This window comes from Poeciliopsis prolifica, unplaced genomic scaffold, assembly GCF_027474105.1.
Source record: "Poeciliopsis prolifica strain line A6 unplaced genomic scaffold, Auburn_PproV2 SCAFFOLD013, whole genome shotgun sequence".
Classification (NCBI taxonomy): domain Eukaryota; kingdom Metazoa; phylum Chordata; class Actinopteri; order Cyprinodontiformes; family Poeciliidae; genus Poeciliopsis; species Poeciliopsis prolifica.
This window is the reverse complement of record NW_026562388.1, coordinates 4887659-4915227: the sequence shown is the minus strand read 5'-3', so window position 1 is coordinate 4915227 and position 27569 is coordinate 4887659. Positions and strand designations below refer to the sequence as shown.

The 27569-nt window shown below is 38.1% G+C and overlaps 1 protein-coding gene across 1 annotated transcript in view; it reads left to right on the top strand.

Annotated features, from left to right (window-relative positions):
* The first annotated feature begins 1647 nt into the window (after positions 1 to 1647).
* Positions 1648 to 27569, top strand: part of dph6 (diphthamine biosynthesis 6) — a 62703-nt gene continuing 36781 nt past the window's right edge. Inside the window, exons 1-5 of the mRNA XM_055038510.1 lie at positions 1648 to 1759; positions 2015 to 2106; positions 3806 to 3990; positions 19084 to 19157; positions 19958 to 20076. Of these exons, the coding sequence (XP_054894485.1) occupies positions 1737 to 1759; positions 2015 to 2106; positions 3806 to 3990; positions 19084 to 19157; positions 19958 to 20076 (493 nt within the window). The 5' untranslated portion in view covers positions 1648 to 1736. The remainder of the gene's footprint in view (positions 1760 to 2014; positions 2107 to 3805; positions 3991 to 19083; positions 19158 to 19957; positions 20077 to 27569) is intronic.

The following is a 27569-nucleotide window of genomic DNA, read 5'->3' as shown; positions in this document are numbered from 1 at the left end:
TGACAGTGTGAAGCACAGTAAAAGCAGAATAAAAATGTAAGAGGGAAAATACTGTTTCACAATACTGTACTTTACAGCTATTTTTTGAAAATAAAAAAAGCTCTACTTTCAGGCTGTTCTGATTGTATCACAACTAAAACGATGTTTATCTGCAGGTTGTTGATTTTGTCAATTATTCTACAAGAAAAAAAAACGCAAAAAGAAACAAAACAACAGCAAAAAAGGAATTTAGTTAAAAGCAATGGGATGAAAAGACGTCTCTCTCAATTTTGTACTCTCAGACGGAATCAGTTGCCTTTGGCCTGCTTAGGGGTAGAAGGTGAGGGAAGCACACAAAAAGCAGTGCAATTATTCTGCTCTGGCACAACAACAGAGAGCAAAAGGAGCATCAAAGGCTTTCCTCTGAGCAAAATAGGGCTTCCTCAGAGGAAATGCACAACCTGCCTGTGAATACCACGGCCTGGACTTTTTTGTCCTCTTCAAAAAAATGAGAAGTACAGTATCCACAGCTGTAGTAGCTTTAGTTTATATTAAACTTTAAAAATGTTTTTTTCCCCTCTTTTTGCACCACATATTTGGAAAAATACTGTCAGACTACAGCATTTTTTATAGTCCTCTGCCTGATTGGACCAAAGCTGCATGCTGCCATTTAATAGCTGGATGTCTTTGTGGATTCATAGATAATTGTTTAACATTTTTGGAAAAACCTGGTCTGATAAAAAGAGAGAGCATCCATCCCAATTTGGACAACCATCTTTTATGGATTTTGTCTGAATTTACCAGTCCACCAATGCACTAACAACCCAGACTCATAGCACACTTCTCAGTAACTTAGTTACTCATCCATTACCCCATTGAGACAGTGTGTTGCCCATAGCCAAAGTCAAATGGATGAAATATTTTAATATTGTGGGGGATTTATTTCATTGATGTTGGCACGCATAAGTTAATATCACACATGTGATAACCTACATGTATACTTTAATATAATCTCAATTGTCTTTACTCAAAGAATCCTCAGACCTGTCTACTCTTGTTGTGATACTTCAGACCTTGTGCTGACAAATGGCATTGAATTTGAAGTAATAACTTCAAAAGAACAAATTCTGAATATATTTTAGATTCTTAAACATTTCTAGGTATGATGAAGGATCAAATATCAGAAATGTTTAAATTACAACCTTTTTGTCAGATTCAGGTGTTGAAACAGAGACACATCTAAAAGTTGCAGGACACTAAAGTTTGTAAAGTATATTATGTAGTATTTCAGTGTGTACAAAGACAAGATATTTTGATGAAGGATTTGTAATAATTGTTGGTTAAAAATTACAAGTTCATCAGTGATCTAGAATAACAAATTTGCATAATTTTACAGGTTCTATTTCATTTTATGAGATTATGGTCCCTTTTTTTTCCTCGTAATGCTTTTTTTATTTTTTATACAGCAGGTGTTTCTTTAGCTTCTATATCTAAATTAGCCTTATACAACCCCAAAACCTTTGGTGATCTTCAAAAAGTTAAAACAAACCCTTTTTTTCAAACGTTAAAAAGAAACAAGTTTTCATTCAGGCACATTGAAGGCCGTCTAATATTTCCAACGGGGTCCTCGTTAACCCGGAAGCTTCCTCTCACATGGTTTTGTGTACATTTACCGGTTGCTAAGAGCACTTATCACGCTGTCACAGTAGTTTCTGCTCCCTTTTTATATTAACAGACAAAAGGAGGGTCATAAGAAGATGAAAGTCGTTGCGTTAATCAGGTAATAGCAGCTTTCTGTCTTTCGTTTGCAGAACGTTAAAACGAGCATGTTAAGGAGACTGCCTTCATTCAAACTTCGACTGTTTGCAACACACACCCCTTACAATAATTCACAAGTTGTCATACAAGTCTGTGGAAAAGTATCGAGTAATGCAATGATAGTTGCATTTGCAACTCAGTCCTTATAATAATAGATTCACTCTTACTGCTGTAACTCTGCCTTTACCTTTTTGCCTGTTTGTGATGCTGTGTGCAGTGGGGGAAAAGACAGCTGCTACAACATGATGCAGTGTGTTGCTGCTGGACACAAGATTGTGGCTCTGGCCAACCTGCGCCCCGCTCACACAGGTGAGAAACATTTTCTCACGTAGCTTAATTTGATCCACAGTGGTCCTCATAGGCTTCGTATTGCCTTTGGGACAGCCAGTACACTTGTTCAAATACATTTGTATATGTCGCAGAAGTATTGCAGTTTGCCCTCCTCTGTAATTAATAAGTTTTGTTAATCTTGCTTTATATATATATATATATATATATATATATATATATATATATATATATATATATATATATATATATATATATATATATATATACAAGTTGTCATACAAGTCATAGAACCCTATATATATATATATATATATATATATATATATATATAGTTGCATTGTTTTAGGATATTTACATTATTTATCTTTTTCTTTCTTTTTCAAATATAAATATCATAAGTAAAGTCATCATTTCTATCAAGAAATAAGATGTAAAACAGAAATTTTGCATAAAATATAGATTTTTCAATACAACTTTGGTGGTTTTTGTTTGCTGTACTGAGAGATTTGGTTCAATTTATAGAGATTACAGCAACAATACTCTTTTCCTTTTTTATGCACAATACTAAGTCCATCCACTGTTTGCCTATACCCAGATAAAAGGTAAAAGGACGGCTGGTCATTAAAGGCTGACAGGCGTGGTACACCTTTGCATATTGTCAGAACATTGCAGGGCAACACAAGGACACACTGAACCAACAAACATGCATTCACACCCTCACCCTATAATCACTGCATGTTTTTGGAGGGAGGAAGCCGGTTCTGAAATGGGATACACACCCTGAACATTTATACTAGCAGCTATTGACCATCATCTGCTTTGTTCTTCACTCATACAAAGTATGTGCCAAATGATCAGAGAAATGGTGAAAAATGTTTCATGAAATGGGGGTATTATGTAAGTTTGACTTTTTGAGCTTTATGTCATGTCATAATGTTATTCCCTCTCCTGTTTCTCCTCTATTCGGCTCCATCAGACTAGCATCAGCAATTTGTTGGAGTTTCTTAAAGAGACAGAGGTCCAATTTCAAGATATCAAATTTTGAAGTAAAAAGTGTCTTTTACGTTTTATATTTCATATGTATGTGTTTTTATATCATCAGAAGATAACACAGTCACTTGATTGTGCTAAAAAATGGCACTGTGCCTGAAAAATACATTGTACTCCTTTGAAGGCAAGTCTCAGATTTGTAAGAACAACTTGTCACTGCATCATATGTTAGAATCATGTCAAAGAATAGGGATTCAAAAGTAAATACTCACCAAATATATTATAATTATCTTTAAATTATTTTATATTATGGTTCTCTGTAATAATGTTTACAGTAAGCCATGTTAAAGTGGTATATTGCTAATTTACAGTAACTTAGCAATACAACTAAACTAAATTGGTAATTTTACAGTGAATTGCTCCATTGTTTATTTCACATTTTGATGCACTTCTGCTAGAATCCCTTTTTATTTACGAACACATCCTATACACTTCAGATATTGGGGTGACAGAAGGTAGGAGGAGTTTGTCCTGTAAACTGTGTCCATCATTGTGGAGTTACAATCCATTAGCTTGACTTCATCAGCATGGGATTGGTAATGACTGATGTCATTTTAAAGCATCTTTGAGTGTCCTGGTAATGTGCCATAAAAGTCAGATGTCATTTCATTCCATATATGCATTGCCATCAGATTTTGACTCCAAAACACTTTCTCTTATGCTATAGATGAATTGGACAGCTACATGTACCAGACGGTGGGTCATCAGGCAATAGAGCTATACGCTGATGCAATGGAGTTGCCTATCTATAGACGTACCATACAAGGTTCCAGCCTGGACACAAGCAGAAATTACAGTGAGACAGAAGGGGATGAGGTGGAAGACCTGTATCAGCTGCTGTATCTCGTTAAGGTAGGTTTTATCTCAAGATTTTTATTTTTTTTTACCTCATCATTCTGCACTTCCCATTATCTGACAGTGAACTACTGCACAAAGAATTGAAACTACTGGAGAAAAAAAACAAACAGATTTAGACATATTTTATGTTGTACAATGGCAGTAAAAATAAATAAATAAATAATGGTGTTTCATGGTAACTGCAGCCCAATCGGTTTTAAATCATTGGAACAGAAACCCAGGCACAGCCACCTGAAACCTGCAGCCGATACTGGAATCTGAAAATGTTGATGAAAGTTTCAATTAATGAACACATCTATTTCCTTTAGAACCTCATAGAGACTGGCGTTGGCATGGCCTTGGAGGAGGCTACTGTCGGATATCATTCTGCACTTCCCATTATGAATGATGGTGCTGGATAGGTCCTTGATTTTTAATTTTTTTTTGCACAAGCACAAAACTGCTGTAGTGACATGGCTGCAGCATGTTAAGACACAGTGTTGTGTGGAAGAGTCCTCATACTCAAAGTTGATTGTCAGGGCTACGAATAATTAAATGTCAACAGGTGATATTCATGCCGCTGCCAATTAAATGGTTTTCTGTGCTACTGGACTTTCAGCCATAGAGAGCAACACACACTTCCAAATTGCGCATGTAAGCTGATTGAGCGAAGAGATCCTTTCAGAAACAAAAATACATTGCTCTATTTTGGAGTATTCCATGAAGTATTAGAATATATTACAATATATTTCAAGTATGACGTTGGTGAATATTATTTCTCTTTGTGAGGGGAGTTTTTTTCATGCTGCAGTTTTTTACATTTTATTTTATTTTTGCAAATCTTTTTGCGTAGGATCAGATGGCATATAGTGCTTTTTGCAGAAACTATCTTGCTGATAATAAAACTTAAGCTTTTATTGGATTATTCCTCCACAACAAAGCTGAAACTGGTGATTCACATGCAAAAACCTTCTATATGTATGACAAATATGAAGAGTGTAAAGAAAAATGGTGCATATGGGATGCCTATGGTTATGGCATTATGGTTGAATCAAATGCTAAGGAAGCCCTATTGAATGATTTAAAAAAAAGAGAAAGAGCAGTTAACATTTTCTGCAAGTATTCATTCTTAGTTTTGTGAAACTGAACTATGAAGCAGGATTTGTGGCTTACGAAGTAACTTCTGTCTCAGCTTTGAGTTTATTCAGTTTTATGAACTACATTCACTTCTTATCTGGGTCTGTAGCCCAGGCCCCGCAGGTCTTAACCCTGACATGTCTGATCTAGGATGTGTGGGATGGTCTGCTTCCAGATGTCTCTTCAAGTTGCTATGTTTTGCCAGGTATTGTTGCTCCACATGCTTTGCAAAATGCCCATTTTAAGATTTGAAACGATTCCATATGTTCACCCTTTTCCTTCTTGGTGACGCTTACTTACTGCTGCTCAAGAAGATTGAGTCTCACGTGGTATTTTTCAAACCCTTTCCAGCCTGTTTTATGCTTTCTCATTTTATTTGTTCACCAAGAGATCAAATTACTTTGGCATGTAAACATTTTCACTATACTAATCATAATTCCAAATTAGCTTTTTATTTACTTTTAACCTGGTTTTGCTAAGAGAAGGTGGTGTTTAAATGTGGTGGATGTGATGGAGTCTAACCATCTGTTTCCTCATACTGCCTTAAGGAGCTGCTACTTATGTTGTAGCATCAGCTGAGCTGTTGAACTCTTCATAACACCTGTTATCTGCATCTAATCTGCTTAGAAGAGTAAAAAGTCATGTTTGTGCTTTTAGTCTGTCTCATTTAGTATGCCATAACTTCACTTGTAATTGTGGTAAGTTGTCTCTTCATCTCAGTCTGGAACAATAGTATGCATGCTGCATCAGTTGATCAAAGTTTTATGTGCAAAGTTGGAGAGAGGTGCCCTTCAACAATGGCTTCGCAGGAAAAGTGCAATTTTTTTTTTTATCTCAGTTGACAGAAGATCAGACGCACAAATTAATCACTAAATGAATATTTCATCAAATAGCCCGTTTGCTAGGACGCTGAGAAAATATTCATTTGATGGCAAATTATGTATGAGGACCTTGGTGGTCCGGTGCGGTGCAGGGGTGGCTGACTGACAGCTTTGAGATAAGTGCATGTGTGGTTAACTCAGCGCTGCCTATCTGACCGCCTGCAGCCATGAGGAAGCTACCTGGACAGAAACTTCAACCGCGGCAAAAGCTCTTCCTGCTGTCAGCGCAAACAGTGTGCGGGGATTGATCCTGTGCAGTGTAACGCATTATTCCCGCGGCACCCCTACACAACTTTAGCCAGATACATAAAAATTTAAACGCCTCTTATGGGATTGTGGAGTTTGTTTTTCAGATGAGAGCTGGCTCGATGTGCTGGAAATAAGACAGTGTTTTCTCATGGTCCTTTCTAAAGAGCTGATGTGGAGACATGTTTATCTGGAACGCAGGGCTGCTCTGGGATTTCCACATGTTCACACATTCAGACCTAGTGGCAAGGGCCAGTCAGACTGCCCTGGGGCATTTCAGACCTTCGGCCTGCCTTTTTTTTGTTGTTGTTTTTTATCATCTTCTAAATGAAACACCCGCTTTTACTTTAAATCGAAAACCTCTTGATGTAGTCTTTGTGCTGTGATTATATGCAACTTCACACAGCCTGCTTTCTGTTTTCATGCCATCTCGTAATCATTTACATTTAAATATTTCTGTTGCATGTGAGGCAATACCATCCTCGCCTGTGGCCATTTCTCTAATTGCAAAAGCCTGCTAATTTTCCATTTCCAGGGCTTTTCTGGCCTGACCTCTTCAGTCTGACTGGCCATAGATCAGGGCAGCTGGACTCCCATGGGGCCCTTGTAGGCCTGCAGAAACTCCAGTCATGTCCCCATTTACTCTTCTCACCGTCATCAACAATCCTTCACCATAAACAACAGGCTTCCTCTTTTGCTTACTGAGTGATGGCAACCATAAGAGTACAACTTGATGGCTCAGATTTCAATTTCAGCTGCTGCTCTCTGAGGCTGTTTCCTAGTTGGATCTTGTGCTCTGCATACATATTGCGGCCAGTTGTATTTATATTGTCATCTTTCCTACAAAATTCAACTTTAACAAATTGTGTACATGTCTTAGGGTCATTTTTATTGTTTTAAGGTTCACTGTTTTTCTTTTAAAAACAAAAAGAAAAAATACTTTTGGGTTTACAAAAAATTAGATATTGCTGAGAGAATAGATTTGGATGAATAATAGTAAAAACAATTTTGCTATAAAATAAAAACAATATAAAAATTAAAATGATAACTTCAAAGCAATCAATTACTTTTTATTATGATTCATAAAACACCTTTTATACAGAGAAATATGATAAAATGCTGTGCAGAGGTTAAAAGGGATATAAAACTAGGAAAATGTCATATAAAGCAAACAGTAACAAATAATAAAATGTATTGAAGAAACACTAGAAATAAATGGAATATATAAACAAAACAAATTTTAAAGTTACTCCTTAGAAGTTTCAATTAATTTCAAGTTACAAGCTTATATCTGGCAAAGAACTCTTGCATGTAGATGAAAGATTTTTTTTTTCTCTTCCCAGAGCCAAAGTTGATGACTTTTAAAAGCGGATATTCTTCCCCCCTCCTCCTTCTCTGCTTGCAAGGCTGGCAACGCAAACTTGTAGCATTAACCAACAGTGCCATCTATGGATCATTCCCATTCTCTGCCCAATAAAAGTTGTCTGAGAATGTTTTAAGCCATTCAGAAAATTCAAAGGAAGAGATCATATTCTTCAGAACCTTTGTTGATAGAGGGGGAAAAAAACCTCCAATTATATTAGAAAAAAAATGAGCTATCCTTTCCTTGGCAGTGGCAATATTGGCAGAATGACAATGTGGCTCTTTAGTTGGCCTCTTTGCTCTCATCGCTGGCTGTGCATGGCAGCGCTTCTTTGAAGTGTGTAACCTGATCGACATGCAAGCCACGCCGTACCCTGTCCCATCCTGCTAGGTGCTGATCTTTGAACTCTTCCTTTGAGGAGCTGAAATAACAGTTTGGGTGAAGACGTTTTTGACATTTTTTTTTTCTTTTCTTTTTATTTATTTTTTTGCTTGAGGCTGCATTTTCACTGAATAAATTGCATCTTTGTGTCATCTGGGAAATAAATCTAAGACACTTGGATGCAGAAAGATTTTTATTGTTGTATTTTAGGGTTTAAATACTCATATTTGCTTTCAAATGAAAGTGCCATCACCGCAGAGGCACATGAGTTACAAAATGTTATTTTGTAAGTTGTGTGCCCATACTTGACTGTGAGGTTGGTCTGCTCCGCTTTGTGTGATCTGCTCTGATGTGTGATACAGATCAACAGTGTCAGTCACCCCTGGCTGTAACGCCAGTCTCCCCACTGCCCAAAGCTTGCAAAACCCCTCATATTAGTCATATCGCATCCCTCAAATCTTATATTCTTCTCTCTGTGTTCTGTGACCTGACACAGTGGCTCTTTGTGCCCCGTGACCCCTGTTGTGTGTCCGTGTGTGTGTGCGTTCCATGCACGACTTTCTGTTCAAGGTCATTTGTAATCGGGGCCCCTGTTACATGATAACAGGTCTATCTCTGTTCTCATTGCACACCTTTTCACAAGCTTGGCTTCTTTCAGCACTCCAGGTTAGACAGAGGTGTTCTCACTCTTCTCAGTCATCCATGCACTCTGTTTCTCTTCCCTAGATCCAACTCCATACATGGCAGAAGCCATGGATTAGTAGCTATAAGCTGCATTTCTTTTTAGAGACATAAACAATGTATTTGGAAGGACGTTAACATGTACAGCACATTGCAAAAGAATTTAGTTTTTTTTTTTTTGTAGAAAAACCCTGTTTGCTGCAACTACAGCTGCAAGTCAGTTAGTCTTGCTTTGCATAACAAGAGAGTAACATTTTTGCCCATTCTTTGCAAAATAGCTCAGACTAAGTCAGTTGAAACTATATGTTAATTTAGGGTCCTGCTGGAAGATGAATCTCTTAACAATTACTCTTTGGTGTTCCTCTAGACTTCTCATAGGTATTTTGGATGCTACTCTTATTAATATTCTCCTTGCCTGGCATGTTGGTTTAGGTAAATTCCTGTATCTTGGTAAATTTTCAGCTGCACCACTCTTCAAATTATGTTCAGTCTTAACACTTCTTTAAAACGCTCTTCAACTTTCTCCCCAGCTTTTCTGCTGTGTCCATTTGCCTTCGTTTTTCACTATCAAACCTCTAAGGCCTTCACAGAATAGTTCGGTTTGTGCTCAGCCTTAATTATACATACTAGTGATGCACCTTCTGAAGGTGCAGTGGATTGCAGTAGATTTTATATAAGACTTTTAAATCAAAGGGTGTTGAATTTCAGACTACAATGGGTGAAAATATTTGGTATTATGCATCATTTCACCCTAAAGTTTTCAGTTGCAACATGACAAAATGTGACAAAGTTTGAAGGGTATGAATACTTTTTTAAAACACTGAGATGTAAAAAACAAAAATGACTCTATCACATCGACTCTGCAATCTTTGAGCTGATGAATAAAGACAAAGACATTTAAGCTCATTAGAGTGATGAGGAACAATAGATGATATCTATGCACATGTTCTATTCCGCCAGCTCTAATTAGCCGGGCTGCAACGTCTCTGTCAAAGCGAGACCCCGCTTACAGGAAGATGGAAATGTTACTTTCAAATCCAATTTTTTTCATCCCTTAATGTTTGACTTCTCAGAAATACAACTTTTAAAATAGTTTGTTCTGTTTCAATGGGTGATCTTTTTTCTTTCCATAGGTGGAGGGGTGAGATGAGTTGGAAAAAATCTTGAAGACGCAGACTGAGACCTTTGGCCTTTGTAGATTAAAAAATTCCCTCCCTCTCTTGTGGGTTAAAACACCTTGTGTTTAGTGGGATAATCCTTCTCTTGAACTCACTCTTTCCTCCTCTTCTCCATGTTTCCCCTGACCTTTATTAAATACACACTCCACTTCCCCCCACTCACGGTATGTTATTGACATCCGCATACAGGAGTGGGGCCCTTGGAGATTGTCAAGGCAGCCCATCCACAAGTCCAAAGAATTATCTTCTTTTAGCCTTCCCTCTTTCTTTCTACATTTCCTCAACTTTTTCTTCCTTGTATTGTTGTCGCACTTTCATCCGGACTCTTCAGAAGCCGAGACACGTGCGTCCTGATTGAGGTGCCTCCTGCTGTGAAGAGAGAAGGCAGAAGAACCGAAGGTAGTGGAGAATAATGGAGAACAGTGGTGAAGGGAGGTGGAGACGTCTTTGGTTGAACCAGGAGCCAAGCCGTATTGATTAGGCAGCCGAGGTGTTGTGAGACAAGATGTTGAGGTGCGGTGTGAACCATGAAAGGTGGAGTGGGGGTGGGTCAGAATCAAACACCCGACTCCTCTCTGATTATCAGCATGGTGCCGCATTAGACGTACATCGGGGGCTCAACAGGAAAATGGATTTCTTTAAAAAGCTGGTTAATACATAAATCATGACCTCTGGGGTCACCGTGAGGGTTTAGAAGAGCTGATCGATAATAAAGCTAATGTAGCCTTAGTGTAGGTGGTTTGTGGTGCAAAAAGACATCTAAATGGTGTTATTGGAAGTTACTCACAAGCAGTTTTGGGCCGACAGGCAATTATTTGTGCAAAGTTTTTATTGTTAGAGATGCAGCTTAAAATCATGAAAAAGTTTGAGTGTTTTAGTTTGTAAAGTGAAACAGAGCTAGTTATTACAGGGAGTCTGTCATACATTATTGCAAACATTTATTTCAGTTCATTTAGATTATTATGACTTCAAACTAATGAAAAATCATAAAATATATGTGCACAGAATATTAAAATTTTGTTTCAGATTACTAAAAAACATAATTTTAAATGCAGAAATGTTAGCATACTAAAAATGATGTGTATGTATTGTAAAATATATTCACTCAATACTTGGTTGTGTCTCTTTTTGTATGAGTTACTAAATCAGTTGTGGCAACATGGAGATAATCTGCCTGTGGCTGCTTGCATTGTAGACTTCAGCTCATTTATGTTGTTGGGCTTTTTTGTCTTCTTCTGGACAATATTCCATAGAGGTTCTGCGGACTTAATGTCAGTCCAGTTTGCAGTACCATCTATTAAAATGACCATAGTCATTCAAACAGGAATTGGTACCTATGGCAGTTTCTGTAAGGGTTTTGCCTTCATAATGTTCTTTAAGCTATAGCCATAATTGTTGATTTTCTACCACTGTTGATATTCCTCCCATTACATTTCTTACTAATATCGTCTTTTATTTGATCAGTTTCAAGTTGTCTAATTAAATCATATAAAATAGCACTCCTTATACTGAGTTTCAGAAATAAATAAACTTTTTTTTGGCATTCATTCAGGTAAGTTTAAGAGTGTATTACAATTTCTTTCTCATGAAGGTTCCTTCAAGCAGCTGGATCTCCGGTGCTGCCTCTCTGTGATAGTCCTTGTTATCTTTTCCGCAGCTCTAAGATTCTTGAATTTCTGTTGGTCGACAGGCTTGTTTTGCACTTGAGAAAGGATAGCATTAGCGGTGAGATAATGGCGCTGTGTATTGTTCGCTTGGCCGTGTGGAAATGGTGGTACAGGATCTATTAGATGCAGGCCCATTTCCCACCAGCTGACGCTACCGGTTAGCCGCAAACATTAGATAAAGAGCCGAGCCTCCCAGAGCCTTTGTAATTTGTTTGTGTTTTTCTGCTTAATGTACTTTGCTCAATCTTGTTTAGCGATGATGGAAGCTGATAGTCTTATCTGGCCTTGCCAAGGGCATGAGCCACCACAAACTGCGAGGTTTGAACATTGTCCCATTGAAGAACAGAGTGTATTTTTTTATTTTTGTTTTCTGGTGCTATTTTGATGTTAAAAATATCATGGGGCTTGTTTGCACTGAAGTTTTTGGGATTGAATTGACCCTGGAAGAAAATGCATGTAGTCAAAAGGATATTCTCAAATTTCCCTTTTCTCCCTCTCTAGCAATTTCATCTCTAAATCTTTTAAACTTATGAGGTATGCACAACTAGCTTAATGCTATCTGCCTCACACCATGCAATAAGTGAAGTCTTTCAGCTCCCTGCCAATAATCTTCTCACATTTTAGAGGGCTTTTGTTCCATGAACCACTCTTCCCTCACAAAATATTTGTTGGAGGCTTCATCACCTCCTGCAGTTAAAGACCATCTATATATAAAAAAAATACAGTCTGGAGCTTGAAGAGTAAGTTAAACCAGTATCAATGCTGTAATTTCTTCTCTCCCTCTCTCTGGGGATCAGAGGAGGGGTTTTTGAGATCTTTGAAGGACGCTAAATGCTGGGAATATAAGCTCAACCGGAAAAAAAGAAAAAAATTTAAAATTTGGAGCTTGTGTGTGTAAAAGGACATGTACGCCTGTACACCCTGCGGGACCAGGCGTTTGCTTTGGGCCATAAAAAACAACTGACATAGTTTGCCTCTCTGTGGCGCTGGATTTTGCTCTTTGATTCTGTCCCTCGCAGTTTCTGAAAGCAACTTCCTGTATCAAATGCTTTTTTCCTCCCTCCAGCCAAATGGGAACGCTGATATACAACAGCTCTGGGATCATAACTTTGTTTTTGTCTCCCAGAGAAAGCTCTTGCTGCAATGTTTACGACTTCACCCAAAAATTATGAATTGATTAAAAGCAAACCTTTAGTGACAGTTTGATTGAAACCTAGTAGATTTATCCATCCATATCTGTATTTTGCTTTTCTCCATTTAGTTTTCATTGTGTGTTGATAAGGAAATCCACCTCGTCCTTGACCTGCTGAAACAAAGTCGTAGCGCTTGCTTTGGCCAAATACTCGTTCCTCCCTGCCTGACAATTGTCTGGAAGTGTGTTTACGTAGCCGTATATATGTTAAGAGGAAAGAGGACATCCAACAAACGTTAATCTCTCTACATTTCCAATCCCGAATGAATTTCTACATTTTCCAGCTGTGATGCATAGAAAATGTATTTGTCACTGTTAAAAAACCAAATAAATAATAAAAAAAAAACTTTCCAGAACAATATATTTGAAATTGAAATTTGTATTGTGTCATTTGAAATGAATACAGTAGTAAACTGTTTACATTCATATAAATTACATATGAAATTGAAGTTGAACACAGTTTGGAGGTATCAAAATAAGGCTGAGACCTCCAAATGGAGGCTTTATGCTTTGCTTTGTGATGTTAGATAAAGTCTCATTAAATTTCTCCTTGTCTTAACATGCCCAAATAGAAACTCAATAGAACAGAATGCCACTGTTGCACCTCCATGGATAAATTCAATATTTTTCCTTCTTTGTCAACGCACACTTGCTTGTCACTCCTCACATTTTTGGTTGATGAGCATAGCTCATTCATCGGCTTGAAGAGACAACGTGTCATGTCGTATCCTCTGTTGGCTGGTCACACCTGCATCGCAGCCTAAGCGGAGGATTATGCTCTTCTGTGGTCTGCTTTTTCCCTCCACGTCTTCATGCTACATCATCTTTGGAAGTTTATGTGCAGCTGGCTTAGTGGGAACTTTGTTTTTATTGCTTCAGCAGTGTGCATGGTTGAGACCTGACACATGTTGACTCTTCTAGCCAGTCTGTCTGCAAACGCAAAGGAAGAGCCCATCATTCAGCAGCCACTTCAAACACACAGGAACATCAGTGTACTATAGGGAATGTGTTTTTGAAAAGCTTTTTGAACAAGATTTTGCCTAATATGTGTTTTGAATAGACACCTGCTAAGCCTCCATGTCCAAGTGTTTTGTAGCGCGCTTGCTTTGGCGCTACAAAGCAAGGGCTACAAACACTACCAAATTTTTCTTGTATATGGTTTTCCATATGCTATAACCTGCGTCTTTCTGAACTCAGGTTGTCACTTTGGATCATACAGAAAGGTAAAGAGAATCAAACAGCTGTGTTCTTCTTTGCTCAGACTCAGCTTCCTGTCATTTTAGTATGTCTAAGCTGTCAGGGCACCTTATCACGCCCCAGGACTTTGTCAGTATTCCATTAAACGAGATCGCTTGACCCCAACAGGCCCCAACTCTCTACTGCATCCACTTTAGATGCAACAGCAACCCCCATCCCAATATTCCCACAGTGGGGCCAAGCACAGGAGGACAATCCCATTAGATTAAAACGGGTCCAGAGTGCATCTAATGCAGACAACATTAAAACTGTGTCACATCCAGTCACTTACATGATGGATGCAGGGAAGGTGGGGCAGAGAGGAGGCCGGATGGAGTAGAATGTTGAAGACAAGGGGGTGTAGGATTTAAAGCTATGGGGTCAGACGTGCTGATAATACGACATTGTGATTGCAGCTTTGGAGAGCAGTAGACAGGACTTCTGTGCCCTTGTGCAAACTGTCATTCACTGCAATTTAATTGAATTCCTCCACCTTCTTCAGTTTTCCATCAAACTGATATTACAGATAGACTACATACAACACACAGCTTGTCTGTGTTGTATGTTAGGGTTAGAAATTTGTAATTTACAAAGAGAACTTATAATCAGGACATTCTGGAAAGGTTTTGAATTATATTTAGGTATTTTCCAGTTTGGGGAACAGCATTAAAAAAGGTTTAGATTTCCTGATTTTAAACCCTATATCATTGGTTACTGATCTGTCCGTGCTTCTGCAGTTTCTATGTTTAAAGCCTGATATCGGTAGAACTTGCTGCCATGAATTCAAAGTCATCTTTTCTGTTTTGAGAAACAAGCTATTCTTATACGCGTTTATTTCAAAATGTCATTTTCTAGAATAAATTTTTGACATGAAAAATGCATAGGAACCGTGGGTGATAATTTGTTACTTTGCGTTTGTAATAGGTACAATGTGGCAGCTCTGGGCTCAGACTGAATCTGGCATTTGGAAACCCACCATTCTGCAAATTGGAGCTTTGTATTGTTAGGGTGTATAATTAGAAGCTCATTGTGACAGCCATTGAGAGAGCATTAATGAGGGTTCTGATGTATTCCATATGAATATGAATATTGAATTTTTAATATTTTATGGCTTTCTAATTGCCTTGGTTGCTGTTAATGGCTTTGGCTGTTAAACATTTCCCTGACTGAATATCTACCCAAGTGAGGAGAAAACTGCAGCTTCCTTCAGTTAAATTTTTGTATGTATCTTTAGTGCAGATGGATTTCATGACTGAAGGCATGTCTGTGACTGTGAATACATTTGAACCAGTCTTTTACTCCCTTCCAAAGATAAATGTACATATAATTACAAAATACATCACACGCTACCTGATATAGAGTTTAATGGCCGTATCGTTTCTTTGTGGAGCATGTCTGCTGGCCTTAATCTTTTCCACAGCTGACATCTTAATAACTCAGGCCTCTCCATCTATTTCCACAGGAGACATCCGGATGTGGGGGAAGGATTAGTTTAATGAATTTGACAATTAGTAACAGAAGTTAATGACTGCATGGGGCTAAGTATCCTGATGGACATAGCTAGAGGGACTAAGGGCCTCCATTGCTGTGGGCCATAGATCCTCATTAATAGCTTCTCTGCCTGCTGGAGAAGACATGGGAAGTCAGGTCATGCCTTTGCTTAGCCTGCCTTTGATGGAGCTTCTTGGGGTTTGAACTGTTGCACAACACACCAGAATAGGCCGGGGCAGGAGCTGAACAAAACCCCAATTTCTGAACAAGGTTAGGGCCATTTCATGCCTGAAATAACAAATTAAGAATAAAGTACAGGGACTTTCAAAAATTTTCATACCCCATTATATTTTATCACACTTCAACCACAAACGTTTTTGTATTTTATTTTTCTGCAATACACCAACAAAATTTTATCTATGTGTTAGGATGGTCCAATCAAAGTTCTTAACTAAATCCAATTGAAAGTGTTGTTCACAGAGCATTTCCAGTTTGACCATACTTGAACTATTTTGCTCTTCACAATTATGCACTAGCTTGTGATACTTTATCACATGAAATCACAGTAACTACAAGGAAGTTTGTGGTTTGAATGTGGCAAAAGAAAAGGTCTTTTACAAATTGGGTTCTGACCCTTCTGAGAACCTTTGCGTTGATTATTAATATTACTTAGGTTTCACCTCTAACAGTCAAAATATTGTTTTGTCAGAGAAGCTCTGGAAAAGATTCTATTTCATCCTGTGTTTTACTGAGCTACCTTGTTTTTATAATATCTTTACTTTTAACTATAAATTTCAGCTTTTCTAAACACTACAAATTTGTTTTCATAGTAGTATGAATACCCAAAACATCAATCATTTCTAATCTATGGCTCATTCAAAATAATTCACCCTGAGTCTTGGACTAGATTTTGAAAAATAATCTCCAGAGCAGCGCTATCCCTCCTCATTCCAGCCTGTCTCCTGGCAATTCTGTAATGGCGACAAAAACACAGCCTCATCCAAAAATAATCATTTCCCAAAGCCAATGCCAAATGCTCCAGTAGCAAAAATCTCCACTGCAAACAGAGAGGGATGTGTGAGAAATTCATCTCATGTTATAATTAGTGGCGAGTAGGCTGTAAGGCTGTGCGATGGGATGTAATGAGAGCCAGGGAAAAAAAAGAGGTGCCATTTAATTAGATGAGGCAGAGTTGAACCTTTGAGGTCCAAGTACCCACAACCGCCTGCCTCCTGAGAGAGGGTAGATAGAGGGAGACAGACAGACTAAAATACACAAAGAAGCTGTTATTTGTTGTTGCTCTGGCGCTCTGATGCTCTTGTCAGGTCCTGCCAAGTTTAAAGCCGAGGGACTAAATTGGTGTTGATGTTGCACGCTCCTTTACAAACTCTCTCCTTTGTGAATCTTCTCAGCTTTCTGTCTGTCCTCACTAATTCCACTCTGTGGCTCCTAATTTGCCTCTTTAGAGAGTGACAGTTGCATTTAGGCAAAAGGTTATCATTGTATTAGAGTGGTGTTTTCCTCGAGGCTTACCTAGAATTACATGACACCGCCTGCAGCCACCTTTCCCTCTATGCTGGCCTGAAATGTTATCAGTCTGACTTAATTACTGTCACCAAGCAATGGGATTGACTCTAATGTATGTTCTGGTCCTGGACTCTCTGGAGAGATTTTAGAACTTGAGGAAAATCCCTTCTTAAGATAACTCTGTGTTTGACTGTATGTCTACAGTTTAATACCTCACATCCTCTGCTGCACAGTTAGCACAGTGCACATGCACGGAGCGCATCCTTTATCTGATTAGCCGGTGTGCCTATGTGGAGCTGTGCATGCGTGTTTGCTTGTGTGTCTGAGCTCAGCATCAAGCCCCAGGCAGGGCATGGATTTCATTTAGGAAAGTATCAAAGGTTTACACCGTGTTCGCTTTAATCAGCATGTTTATCAGGCAGAGAAAAATTGCAGGAAGGGACCACAGGGAGAGGGAGGGGCAGTGGAGAATGGGGAGGGGGGGTTATCTTAAGGACCAGTAGCCAGGGAAATTGATAATGGCTACAAGGTAATTTACTGGAGACTTGGGCATCCCTCCACTGCTCCTACCCTTGCCTCTTATTCTAATTACAGCCCATGTAATGTTCTAATGAATCTGCAGGTGTGTGTGGGTAGAGGAGGGGGGGAGGCATGGAGGCATTTATGAGGATGTATAACCATCAGCATGTGGTTCTTGCTCGTGATCGTGTGTGTATATGTGTGTGTTTGAGTGTGTCACTCTAGATCAAGCCTGTTTTCCTGTAAGAAGATTGAATGCATCTCAAGGCTGCGCCAGCATCTCTCAAGTGCATTGTTGTCCCACAGTTTTTGAAGTATGAATATGATATGAAGAGCAATTAGATACGCCTTTAGCAATATTAAAGATACATGCCACTCACAGATGGAAAGTTGCGCTGGTGCTTCAAGTTGTCAGTGTGGCTCCATCTTATGGCTGGATGTGCAGAGAATAGAAAATCTGGACCAGATGTTGATACAGTTGTTTCTCAGTAAATTAGAATGTTAACAAAAAAATATATATATTTCAGAAATTCTCCTGGACTTCTTTCTGGTTTAACACAAAGAATAACATAATTTTATGTGTGTGACATAAAATTATGTGACAAATGGAGTGACAAATGGAGAGTCACTCCATTTGTGTGGAGTGACTCTTGAATCTCTGACCCCAGTTTCACTCCACTATTTGTCAGTGTCCCCAAACTTGAATTAGATTTGCTTCTCAATCTTCTCAAAGCTGTGATTATGGTGGTTGCTTGTGGATAATTTTCTGCTACACTTTTCCCTTGCCCTTAACTCTCCATTAAAATTCTGGTATACAGCATGACGCATACCCAGTTTTACATAAATGAATTGTAATGACTTACCCTCGTTTTTGGGTTGTGTCAATGAATTTCTGCTTGTCAACTGTCAACTTATCATTCTTTCTTGTAATTGTCTTGGTTTTAGCAGTTCATGTGCACAGCCACTGCATGCACAAACACACACTTACGTTTTTAAGACATAACCTCCCAGGACAACCATTGTCTTCCTTTGAAATTCCACCCAGTTCTCATCTCCCTTCATTTATCTGTCTGGGATTTGTCCCTGTGAGCAAAATTTTTTAGGACACATTTAATCTGAGCCATTCAGCAAATAGAAGCCAGACTTGTGAACAATGGCATTGAGTTTCTGCATTGTTTTTGAATTATAGTATGTATGGTTGTAGTTTGACAACAGGAAGTGAACAAAGCCATTCAGTCCCTGTTAGCCACGCTTCCGCACAATGAGCAGTTAAAGTTGGAGCAAGAGGAATGTTTAAGACGTTTTATTGGGATGGTTGTTTGAAGCGCATGCAATTTACAATAAGCTTCATGTGTAGCTGCCTTCATCCGCAGTACCAAGGTTGTAGTTTGACAACTAGAAGATTTTGGGCTTATTTTAATAAGCCCAAAATCAGAACAGCAGGGGTGCCATTTGTAATTTCTGTAACACTTTTGGATTCCATTATAAATTCAAAAATAATAATTTACTCTAGGAGAATGTGACACCCCTGTTCTGTTACCAAGGAAGTTTTTGTCTTTTCCTTTATCATAAAAAAACAATGAACTATTATTGTTTCTTGTTCTCACAGGAAAAGGAGGCCGTTGAGGCAGTGTCTGTAGGAGCTATTCTATCCGATTACCAGAGGGTCCGTGTGGAAAATGTGTAAGTCAAACACTAGAACTTTAGAGCAGCAAAGCTTAGATGCTCCTCTGAACTCAAGTAAGGCATAATCTGTGGTTCACCAAAGGAAAATGGTACATCCAGTTTTTCCCTCATTTGTGTGACTAAACTAAACTAAGACAGGGTTCTGTTTACTCGTACACAGTCACATGTACACGTTTTGTTTTGTTTATGCCATTTGTATTTAAACTTGTTTCATTCTATTTAAATAAGCTGAAATTCTCATGATTTTTAAGATTTTTCTGAACAAATCTTTAAACCTAAAAGAATTTTAACAATAGAAAAGCATTAGTTCTCCTTACTTTTTTTTTTCCTTCAAGCTGAGCTTAGTCTCTTTTTGTTCTGCAGAGATCATTGCCTTAGAGGAATTGTTTTACCAATACATACTAAATTTGTTCACATGTATATGAAATAGAGACACAACCACATTTATTGGCATCACTGATAAAATATGTCAATAGCAAAAATATAAACTAAAAATCCAGCCTTTTGAGTCCCATTATTTAATAGAATAAAAAATCTACCAGTAAGATACATCTTTTATAAACGTGAAATTACAAGGCATAGTTACTAGCCTTTGTGCTTTGTTCTTTTGGCCATCGGAAGGACTTATATTCCCAAACATTCATTGACCATTCTTCTTTGCACAATCTCTTGAGTCCACTAGATTGCAGTCTTATTCAAAATGATCTGATTCATGATGCCAAGCTTTAGAACAATGTTCTGAAATGGGACGATATTCAATAATAACTACTTTTCGATTTCTTTCACTTGTTTGAAAGATGTCTGCGGCTTGGTCTGCAGCCCCTGGCCTACCTGTGGCGCCGAGACCAAGAGTCGCTGCTCTCTGAGATGATATCATCCGACCTACATGCCATCCTCATCAAAGTTGCTGCTTTTGGTGAGTTCTTTGCTTGTCTTTTGTTTGTTCCCCAGCCAGTTAACCTCCGTTCTAGTTGTCTGTTTCCCTCCTTTTATTTCCTTCTTCTTGAGGTGCCAAGCTGGTCAGAAACACAAACTTTTTATAATGAAAGCTGGTGGAAAAAAGCGGTGTATCTAAAGGCAGACAAGGAGACGAGTGAAGTAATACCCAACCCATTAATCTGCGGCTTAGCAGCGGTGTTAAGACTTGCGCCAGCGGCAATGAATTGAACCAGAGAACAATATGAAAAGATAAGAAGCACAAAGAAGGAGGAGGGAGGTATTATTGCGGTGCTGTGTTAGGAGGGTGGGTGGAAAGATGGTTGGCAGTTGAGAAATACTCACAGGTGATTGCCCCGCACATTAATGCAAGTTGTCAATAACCGGCACATGTCTGTACCATGTAGGAGAGGCTCACCTATGCATAGCTCCATTTATGCGGTCCGTGAAGTGAAGATTAAAATCTTGTTTCTCTCATTTGCAGTCTTCAACTGCTCCAGCTCTGAGGAAAGAGGTTACTATAGAGTCACATGCTCTCCTCTCGTCTGTTTTGGAGCCTGAGGACAGAAAGATCAGATTACTGTAAAACAGTAGGGATGGAACAAAAGTTTTCCTATTTTCTTCTCTCAAGTACATGATGTCAGGATCCGTACCTGTATGTACTTGACAGTGCAGCTGGATTCTTTTGGGCTGTTCCAGTGATAAATGATTATTATGGTTACAAATGGTTCTTTTTACTCTTAAATTACTTGCAGGGGGAGGTCATTATATGCACACTGTTTACGTCCTGTTAAGTGCTTGTTGTCACCTTTGGAAGCAATCAGTCGGATCGGAGTCTGGAGCTGACTGATGACCTGTGGAGCTGAGTATGTTTAGGATATTCTGCCTATCTTTCAACACTACTTAAATAACCCCTTATGGCATGCACTTGCAAAACCATTTATTATTGGTACTTAAGTTGCTGCAGCCGACACTCTTTTTTTATGTTAATAATAAATAAAAGGGGTTTGACAATAAATATGATGGCCATCAAAGGAGAGATGTTTTCAAGATCTTATTTTCTCACTAAATTAACTAAGCAGGAGAAATTTTGCTTTGAAATCAATAAAATACATTATAAATTTAGTGTATCTACTTTAGAATCAAATAGCAAAGAGTGATGAGGGCTTCAGTAGAACTGTCAAATGTACTTTTGTACGAATGCAAAAGTAGTTTGTCTTCCATTTATGGGCTAATCATGGAATTAAATGAAAGAAATGTTAAGAAAACAACTCACTGAAGACGTGTTGCCTTATAACTCTCCTACTTTGCCAAGCTTTCTAATCATAACACAACTTGATCTGAAAGCAAATTCCTAAAATTTTTTTAAAGATTATAATTAGAATAGAAGATCACCTCGGGTGCCTTATGCGTATGTTTTGGCGTCCGGGCTGTAGATGTTTGTGAGCGTACGTGTATGTGTGTGTTTTGGCTACAGGTAAAGCGAGCAGATCGTATCAGTCCTGACTTCTCACCTGTCCCAGGGCAGTAGTAATTATAAAAGAGAGGATTGAATAGAGGGGCAAGTGCCAAAGGCATTTTAGGCAGCCCCCCATAATTGCAGCTTTGGTGGAAGCAGGTCTGAGCAGTGAGGTGTGCTGCTTAGGAGAGATTGGGTAACAGAAGGGCGTTCCTGGTGGGCTTCGGTTTTTGTGTGTGGCAGAGAAAGAAAATGAGTCTTTGAGGGATTTACTTGTGCAGACCTTTAGAAAAAAGGTTAAAAAAAAAACAACTTTACTGGGGCAAAGGTTAAGTCTATGTCTGAAATCCCAACTGCAACAGCTTATGATATTCTGTAGAAGTCTGAAATCTGTGTTTTTTTCCTCTGTTTGATTCTCAGAAATGAGAAGTCATTTAAGATTTATTTTTCATCATTAGTTTCTCTAGTCGACCAAAATTCCACCAGAAATCCTTGAAGCGTATCTTTCTGAATGCTCAAAGTCAGTCTTGAAAGTGCATTTGTATGCTGATGACTGCCTGAAACCTTTCTTTTTTTCTTTTTTTTTTTTTTAAGATGCCAACTGTCATAGAGGGGAGTAAGTTCAATCACCCAAGTTTATGCAAATGAATGCTAGGAAATGCTTCTAATTAAAGAAAAGTGTGCTGTGTGGTTCTGAAGCTGTCTCTTTAAAATGCAATATCTCTTGAGCTGACCATGCTAATTGGCATTTCTAAAAGCTTGTATAAAATATTCATGTAATTAGATAATTGATTAGTGTAGGTATGTATCAGGGCACAGGTTCAGCAATTAATTGGTCCTGCCAGGAGCAATTAGCACGTGCGAAATCAAGGTCTGTCTGCAGGAATTCGAATGCAGCCTTTAAACTACCACAAAAATAACTTAATTTATCTTTCAGGACAATTAATAGTTGTGATAATGACCAATAAAAGCATTTCATGTTGAATAATTGAGATACGAGCTTCAACTCGTATCTAATAAAGCTTAAATTTGAGAAAATAATTAGAATGGCATTGATGTTACATTACTCTTATTACAATTTTTTAATCTTTTGATTTATTCCTAATTAAAATCTTTTCAAATTGCTGTCATAGTAAGAAAAAGTTGTCAGTCTTTTTCTCAAAGCTCAGAAACAGTTGTAAAATTATTTATCACCTTTTAACAAGTATATAAAAATACCAAAATCGATCTTTCTGAGTCAAATATTGTACACTTTGTTATCATAAGTGCTGGTGATATAAAGGTATTACATTGTGAAGAATTAAACGTTGAACGGGGACACCACTACCACGATAACGTGAAACATAATTGAATTTGTTATGTGAACTAATGGAAGCAAGTTACCAAAAATCCAAGTGTTTTTCATCCTTTGTGGAGTGGATTGTTTGCTGCAATTCTCTGTATGACCATATTCTTTACACACATGGTCGTTGAACCAGTTTTTGGTACTTTTGGTAATGTAGGCAGCGCAAGAGGAGGAACACCCTATGGTTCCAGGTAAACCATTTATCCAGTGTCGTAGATGGCCATGCTGACTACCCTGAGCATTCATGATTGGCTCTGCTGTGGGGAAGGTGCTGCAGTGCTGCAGAACTAAAGGAAGGGTGTGAGCAGCATGTACGCTTGTGTGATTTACAGTGCGAAGGCCTTCCTCCATTGCTCTGACTGGATGTTTTTGACCTGGAGTGGTGCATTTCTTCAGGTATCAGTAGGAGGAAGCAAAGGAGTTTAGTTTTTTTTTTTTTTCAGAGGTCATTTGTCCCATACAAGGTAAAATTTTTAACAAATATGTGAAAAAATATATTTCATAAATGTGTAGCTTCAGTAAAAGACTGATCTATGAAAGATATAGATCGGGTAAGTATGTGTGATATATTTCTACCATATTTCCTACTTCCATATGATGAAGGTGGGATCCTGACCCTTGTATCTGACCAGACACAAGGGTACAAAAAGTTAAATGGTGCCCTCTTCACTCAAGGTTATTTCTTTTATTTTACTTTTTTTCTGAAAATAAGATTACAACCTGATGGGATTGTAGAAAAGTTTATGCTGCCTATTATGCTGCTCACACCAACATAATTTCAGATAAGAGCTTGACAAATTTCACATATCTTGTTAATCCTACCACGCTTTATGCCGTACCACTTCCCTGTCCTTCCTTATTTTATTTCTGTAATCATCTGTCTGCCTTGCGAAGATTAGGTGATAGTGAACAGCTTTTGTTTTGGCGAATGATCTTTTAAAACGTTGTTTAAAGTCTGATACGGCTCACCTATGAGGGAGGAGATGCTTATTTCACCCATTTAAAGTTTAAAATGTTACACATCATGAATCCAATTTTCTCTGCTTTTTCTCTCTAAAGGCAGGGATTAAAGCGGAGCTGTCAGCTCGCTCACCAGATCTTAAGACAGCCCGCGGATGTCGGCAATACTGTGCTCAGCTCAGTTTAGACAGTATCTAGAATCTCGCAGCTTTTTAATTTGGCATTAGGCTCAGTAAGCAAAATCACAGGAAGTTTTAATTAAATAGGTAACCCAGCGCTGCTGGGCAACAAAAATCTACCTTCTCAAGGGTTGAAAGACTAATTGTGGTTTCTCAAAAGATATAGAGGAAAATGGAGGATAGTGACCTGGAGATAATTGTGTCTGACTTTAAGAAGGATAGAAGTGAGAGAAGCCTTTTCTCCTGAGTGAACTTCTGTTGACTAAACAAAAGTTGCTTTTTCATTGTTTCTATCGTATCCAAGTTTTTTTCTTCAGAAGCTTTTCATGCTTAAAGAGAAAGTTTTATATCTTAGTTTTTGACATTATTAGCTTCTCTTCTTTCCTCTTGGACTTACAGGACATTCTTGGCCTGTTGGATCATAGACAAAGGATCTCTTGTGATATAATTAAGGTTGTGAACCCAGGCTTTATGGATTCTTTGTGTTTGGCCAGACCACAAGTCGATGTCTACAGTGTTTGCATCAGTTTTAATGAACATTAATGTTTTTTTACATAACCATTTATGTTTTTATCGTATTGTCAATCATAAGAAGTTGTATTTATAATTTTAATGATAAACTGAAATTGATAAGTTACAATTAATATATATTTTTAAGAATTTTCCTTAGATTATTTTTATTATTTTCTCTGTTCAATGAGCGTATTAACAACTGGCAGTAAATTTGAAAATATGATTAAATGCAGTTACTGTCTGCTTTTTCGTGATACTAAAGATTTTTTTTATGTGACTGGTGTCCTAAAGAAGCGTATTACAAATGTGTAAGGTTGTTGCAGGCGATTATTTTATTGCTGATTGCCGTTCCAATCAGTTAGTCATAGTTACCTAAAAATATGTAATGAATAGTTCTTATAGCCCATTTTATTCTTATTACAATAGTGTCACAAGATATCACAATAAAGCTTTAAATCAATATTGCCCTCCCCTACGTAATTTGTTGGTAAAGGTATACGACTGACTCACAATTCCTGAACGACACATTGTATTTCTGTCACCTATTTTGTTTTTAATGTTTTTTATTCAAGCTCAGTTTAAGGAAACTTCAGTTTTGATCTGGTTTCCTTGTAAACTTTGTCTTCTTCTTGAATATTGCCCCCTAAATGCCATCTCAGTGCTTCTAAAAAATGCATTTAGTCATTCCTGGACATCGAAGTTTTAAAGTTCACTGAATTTAACTGGACTTTTATGGGATAATAAGATGTAAAAGGCCTTTTTAAAGAGAGTCATTCCTTCGAGTCTCTCTCAGGAAAGCTCGTGTCTCTCCAAAGAGTGGTCTTACTATCTCTGGTGGCAGACTAATGGCAGCTTCTAGTGGGCTTATTTGGCTTTAATGTGGCATAATGAGGTTAGGTAATTGGGTTTAGGTCAAGTTGTAAAACAGGTTTAGAGGAGACAGAGATGTGGAGATCATGTAAATGAGTGGTGTTAGATCGCCAGTAGCCTACACTGATGGCTTCTTTAGGAGTTTGCAAAGCATATATTGTAGAAGTGCAGCCTCATCCCAACTTCCTTCATGTACAAATGGTTTCAGTAACCTTAGTTCTAACCAGAACATCAATTAGGAAAACACTCACACAAGTGCTAAGAGGTCTTTGGAGAAATAGTTCCACATTAATGCCATCTTAGTATGGTTTTATCACTCACTCCTGTCGTCATAGGTTTCAGTCATCCCGTTCTCTCCTTGTAAATATCAAATTATGTGTCATATATTATTTAAGAGCTGGAAAGTTAATGAACACATTAAAAAACTCTGCACCCACCCTTAGGAGCTCCGAGCCAATTTTCAAAATTTGTTAAAAGGCATGACTAATTAAAGAGGATATTTTAATTGGATTGAATTTTAATGCTTTTCTTCACCCTCCTTATTACCTTTGTGGCGGGGTTAAGATGAGAGGATGTTGAGATTAGATATTCTCACACTAATTAAGACTACAGATCCCCTGGGAGGAGAATAAGGGCCTGCTCATTCTATCCTTCCACACCCTGTCTACTCTCCTCCTTTCCCCTCCTTCCACACTACCGTGGCCCTCCATCTCTCCTCCCTGAAGCGCTGGACCATGGAGACCCACAGCAGAGACGCAGCTGGGATTAAGATGAACGCGGGATGGGATGCGACATCCCTCCTTCACATCTTCTTTCCATTTTCCTCTCGTCTTCCAGCCATCGCTCCTCATGGGGCCTGAAGATGACACATTAACCTTTGAGGTTGTCAGGCCATGAGAGACGAGAGATTCTCACATTAGGATTAACTTCATTTGTCTAATTAAACACATGATCATGCCAATGAACAGGACCACGTGATCTGCGCTAGTGGAGGAGCTGTATTCGATTTTCGGTGGAAATTACGTGGCCATTTCAGCAACTATCTTTATTACCGTGACATCACCGTCACCACTCTACAATTCACCCAGATAGGTCATCAGTTACTTGTTAATGATTATGCCAGTCACAGGAAAACCATGTGGATAATGTACATGTGCGTTGAAGTAAATTAAAATATAATTGAAATGTCATAAAAGTGAAACTCGTATACTGTAACGATTAGTCACACATACAAACGCTCAAGACTTTATTCCTGTTAATTTTGGTAAACTTTGCTCTAATGACCTGACTTAGGATGGTTAGGTACCAAGATGAAGGTGATACATCATAGTTGGACTTTAAGCACAAACACAATGATTTGTTTTGATTTTTTTTTTTTCTTTTCAGATTTCAACACTGAAAAGGTGCTAGGTGCAGGTTCAGCGAGGACTTCTGCCAAAAAAAAGAAACAACTATCTAAAATATTGAAGAGACACCTACTCAAAATAAAGCAGCCAAAACAATAACACATAGACGCCTCACAATCATGTACAGCATTGAATCTGTTCTCAAAGGTGCTTCACAGCAGAGGTGTGGCAGGTTGGGATAAGCAAAGAATGAAAATGGGGCGATCTGCATCATCCACCATCTCCTCCTGGGAAACCAGTCCAAATCTGTCCATGTTTTGGCTCCACCAACCAGAGAGATACCAGACACCTACAAACTCAAAATTAGATATTCAGAAAAAACAACACCTTATGCAGTTATGCAGTTGTAAATGTATTGAAAACCCAACATAGTATATATTATAAAGGGCCAATTTTTATAAAGAATTATCAGCAAACTGATGTTCGTAATATACACTCAACATTGCTGTTATTCCCGATTCTTGCTAAAAGTTTTCTACAACACATTTTCCTACCATTCTTTCCAACCACAATGTCATTTTTTTGGACTGATGCAGTACTCTAATCCTCTGAGAAACAGAACTTTGGGTTTTCATTCTCTGTCAGCAATAATCATTAGAAGTTAGAAAATTAAATCCTTGAAATAAATGACTCTGTGTTTAAACAGTCTATTCAAAAATGAGTTTCGCTTTTTAAATTTAATTCTAGAAATATATTATCTAGAACATTATTTTAATTCATTGAGATACTTCTGTAGAAAAA